This window comes from Quercus lobata, chromosome 8, assembly GCF_001633185.2.
Source record: "Quercus lobata isolate SW786 chromosome 8, ValleyOak3.0 Primary Assembly, whole genome shotgun sequence".
In the NCBI taxonomy this organism is placed as follows: Eukaryota; Viridiplantae; Streptophyta; class Magnoliopsida; order Fagales; family Fagaceae; genus Quercus; species Quercus lobata.
The window spans coordinates 4,540,429-4,544,330 of NC_044911.1; the positions used below are offsets into that span (position 1 = coordinate 4,540,429).

General features: G+C 34.9%; 1 protein-coding gene across 1 annotated transcript; it reads left to right on the forward strand.

Moving 5' to 3' along the window:
• The first annotated feature begins 1,836 nt into the window (after positions 1–1,836).
• Positions 1,837–2,664, forward strand: LOC115956151 (non-functional pseudokinase ZED1-like). Its single transcript, XM_031074611.1, has one exon. The coding sequence runs from the start codon at positions 1,837–1,839 to the stop codon at positions 2,662–2,664; it is 828 nt and encodes a 275-aa protein (XP_030930471.1).
• The last annotated feature ends 1,238 nt before the right edge of the window (positions 2,665–3,902 follow it).

Genomic DNA, 3,902 nt, shown 5'->3' on the forward strand with positions numbered 1-3,902 from the left:
ATTGACTCTACTATACTATTTCAACTAACTTTTATAGTACTTTTAGCAATAATTTTTCAATTTTAGCAAAATAAGCAGTATCTAAACACACTTAAACAATATAATCATGAATTATAAACACCAAATTATCAAAGCCATACTATGTAATATAATAACATTACATTCTTATATACTATTTTTACAATGCAATAGGATAACATTTAACAATTAAAGAAAAAAAAAGATAATAACTTAAAAACATAGAACCAAATTGCATCTGCCCAAAGTAAAGTTCTAAATAACACAAAAATTCATCAACCTAAAGTAGAGACACAAAAATAAAATATCCACATAAAAAAAAAATGAGAGAGAAAGAGTAATAACATTTTTTGTATGAGAAAATATGTATAAAATGAGAGATAAAATAACATATTTATAGTAATAGGATGGGGATAAGAATTTAAAAAATAAAATAAAATAAGGAAGAAGAAGAAGAAGAGGAATGGATAGAGAAAGAGCGACATTAAGATTGAGAATAGTAGAGAGATTAAAGAGTAAAAATGATGGAGAAGGGTTAAAGGAAATGTAACAATAAAGTACAAAATTAATATATTAAAAAAAAGTAAAAATAAGAGAGAAATGATTGGAAATAGATGGATAATATAGAGCCTATTTGGTTGTGTTATTTAAATAATAGTTTTCGTTGTTTAAACAATATAACACATATTTCCACAACACTTTTTCACTCACACATATTTTTACAACACTTAAACAACATTACTAAATAGATCCATAGCCACTGATGTGACTTAATAGAAACATAACAACAATAATGCTAAGTTTCCACTTATATATATGTGTGTGTGTATGTTTTTCCCTCTGCTGTCGTAGATTTATTTTCTTCCTCGTGGTCTCTCCTTTTCTTTGTTGGCTAGGTAGATTGAGCCATTCACATTCATCAGATTATAAATATTAGGAAATTATTTTTAGTGAAAAATAAAAATAAAAACAAAAACCAAACCTGGCACTTGACATAACAAACCAGACTTGGAATGATTCTATTCGTAGCAGAGACATAGACGCATGTGTAACTTCCAGGTTGGGGAGAGAGGGACTAATTCCATGTCCTCTATTCGCTGCAATGATGAGGAAGATGGGGAAGGTTCTTCCTCCTCTTTTGTTTATGAGTAAGTAAAATATATTTGTCATGTGAAACATATTCGGTGGCTTCTCCATGCACTATTCTAGACTTCTATTCGTTGTCCAAAGGAATGGATATTAACCTCCTGTGGAGTGAGGAGTTTTCTAAAAAGGCTATTGAGAAAAGCTCCACTTGGTTTTGACCACCTTTCACTTTTAAACGTGTTACCCCAACAAATGACCATTGATCCTCTGTGTCTAATGATAAAAGCTCTTCTCACTAATAAACTAATAAATTTCCAATATGGAAGTGCAAAATTTTTAATGATGAAAGCTCCACTTACAACTGAAATTCCATAAAGGAACCGAAAGAAAAATGAAGGCTCCACTTTTACATTCGATGAAACCTATCAGAACTTGCTTCGATTGTAAGCATGTCACCCCCAATAAATAAATGACCCTTGAGCTTCTATAGCAGTATTCTAAAAAGTCCCGTTTAGAGGGTAGCGCAAGTTCAAGCTATGCGGAGTTGGTTGAGAGATCATTTCTTTAGAGAGATTAAGGAAAGAAAGGAAAGAGAGAGACTTTCTTGAGAATGGGAGCAAGTTACTGGAGAAGCTGATTGCCTCTTGCAATGGCAAGCCTATTCCCATCCTTAGCTTCTCTACTCAAGAGCCCGGCCAAGCAACCCACAACTAACATTCTACTTATCTGGGAATGCATCGGTACAAGGGTTCTCTTGAAGGACGAATTGTTCTCATTAAGCTATTTCCTGACTCTGAATCATTAGCTGATTTTGCCATCAATGATCTGGTGATTTCTGCACAGATGTGCGCTCACAATAATGTGTTAAAGCCCATAGGGTGTTGCCTTGAGAATCGATCTCTCATTTTAGTGTATGAATTTCCCAAGAATGGTTTCCTTGCAGATCGAATCTACATATGCAGTGATACTCGACAACATCAGCCCATGGCATGGGAAAGTAGGCTAAAGATTGCCAGGCAGATAGCTCATGCAATTTCTTATCTCCGTACTGCGTTCTCCAGACCTGTAATTCACATGGCTATACATATGCACAGTATCTTATTAGATGAACACGATGTTCCCAAATTGTCCAACTTTTTTTCAGTAACAATCCCTGAAGGTGAAACTGACGTGGAAGCTTATAATGGCCTTTGGCATCCGAAGTTCAAAGGCCCCGAGTTTGAAGCAATAGGCAAGGTAACAGAGAAGTTTGATGTGTATGATTTTGGTGATCTTCTTATGGAACTTTTAACTGGGGAGGATTCTTATAATACAATCCGATTGATAATTGATGAAGATTCTAGCTTAGTAAAATACATGTATAACTGTGCTCAAGGTTATGGCATAAATGAGATTGTGGATCCTGCAATCTTGGCAGGGGAAGGAGGTGCTAGTTTAGAGCAACAATTACAAGCTGTATTGGACCTTGCCTTGACATGTACAGAGGAAGATCCATACAGAAGGCCAACAATGGTTGATGTCACTAAAGAACTTAAACTGATTGAGAGGTATGTTGCATGATTAATTATTTTCTTGGTTCATCCAAGTTCTTTTCCAACCACCAAATGTTAGACGTTTTTTACCAGAAGGATATGGACTCATGTGATGCTGTTATGCTCGAAAGATAATAGGCTATTGGCATGAGATTTGAAAGGGAGAAGTTTCTATATTTCAGAGTTTGGAAGGGTTGTACCATGAAAATTAGTCTTGTCTACCACAGTTTATCACGTCTGGATACAGAGATGTGCAAGAGTTTACGATGGCAATGTTAAATCTAAAGAGGCAATATTGTAGTGTTTGAAACTAAACATTGGGTCTCCTATTGAATTTTGTGGAGGACTTAGGAGTTTGGTTTTTAATTAATTGTTGTGATGTAATTGGGGAAATAACTTCTTCAGTTCTTAGGTTTGTCTGGGTCTTCTATGTCTTGAACTTAGTTGCTGTTATGCAGCTAGTCTGATGTGTGTTATGTGTACTAATTCTTGATTTGTTTCTTTCTTCAATAAATTTTTAAAAAATAATGTTAGACTAGTTATTAGCATAAATTAAATAATTTCAAATGCTACCATGATAAAATGCACTGGATGATGAGGGACTTCTTCTAGTGGGGCAAGGAAGAAAACAAGAGAGCTTTGTAATATAAAGCTTGAGAATTAATGCACAAACCTAAAGCATCAGGAGGTCTAGATTTTTAGGAAGATGGAAGATTTTGTTAAGGCACTAATAGCATAACTAGGATGGAGGATTTGGACCAAGGAAGATAAAAATGTGGATGAAGGTTTTAAAAACTTAAAAGCAAAATACTTAAAAGAGGAAGATGCATCAGCTCAAAGAGGGTTAATTCTAATAGCTCGTGAGTGTGGAGGTCCATCTAGGAAAGTAGTGAGCTAGTAAGGACAAGAGGATGCTTGAAGGCGGGAGACAAAATAGGATGTGAAGTGTGAAACAGTCCCTAGGTCCGTCATACCCAAGAATTTTGAATATTGGTGACTGGATCAAGCTAAGCTCTTAGTAGTACTTACAAAATATGAAAGGTAACCCTCTTTGCAACAATACCTTGTGATATGATTTAGCTCACTAAAATATAAAGCCCTTGGCTTCTATTTAATAAAGAACTTTCATTAGAGGGGGAAAAAATATTTAGTGTACTTCACAATCCTTATCACCTTATTCAACAAACCAAAACCGATCTGGATCTAATTGGAAGCACTTTTTACTTGGATCATTTTTCCCCCGTTGAATACATGTAAGAAGGGATT

Coding starts and splice junctions, on each gene's coding strand:
- LOC115956151 (XM_031074611.1), top strand. CDS start 1,837: ATGCATCGGTACAAGGGTTCTCTTGAAGGACGAATTGTTCTCATTAAG.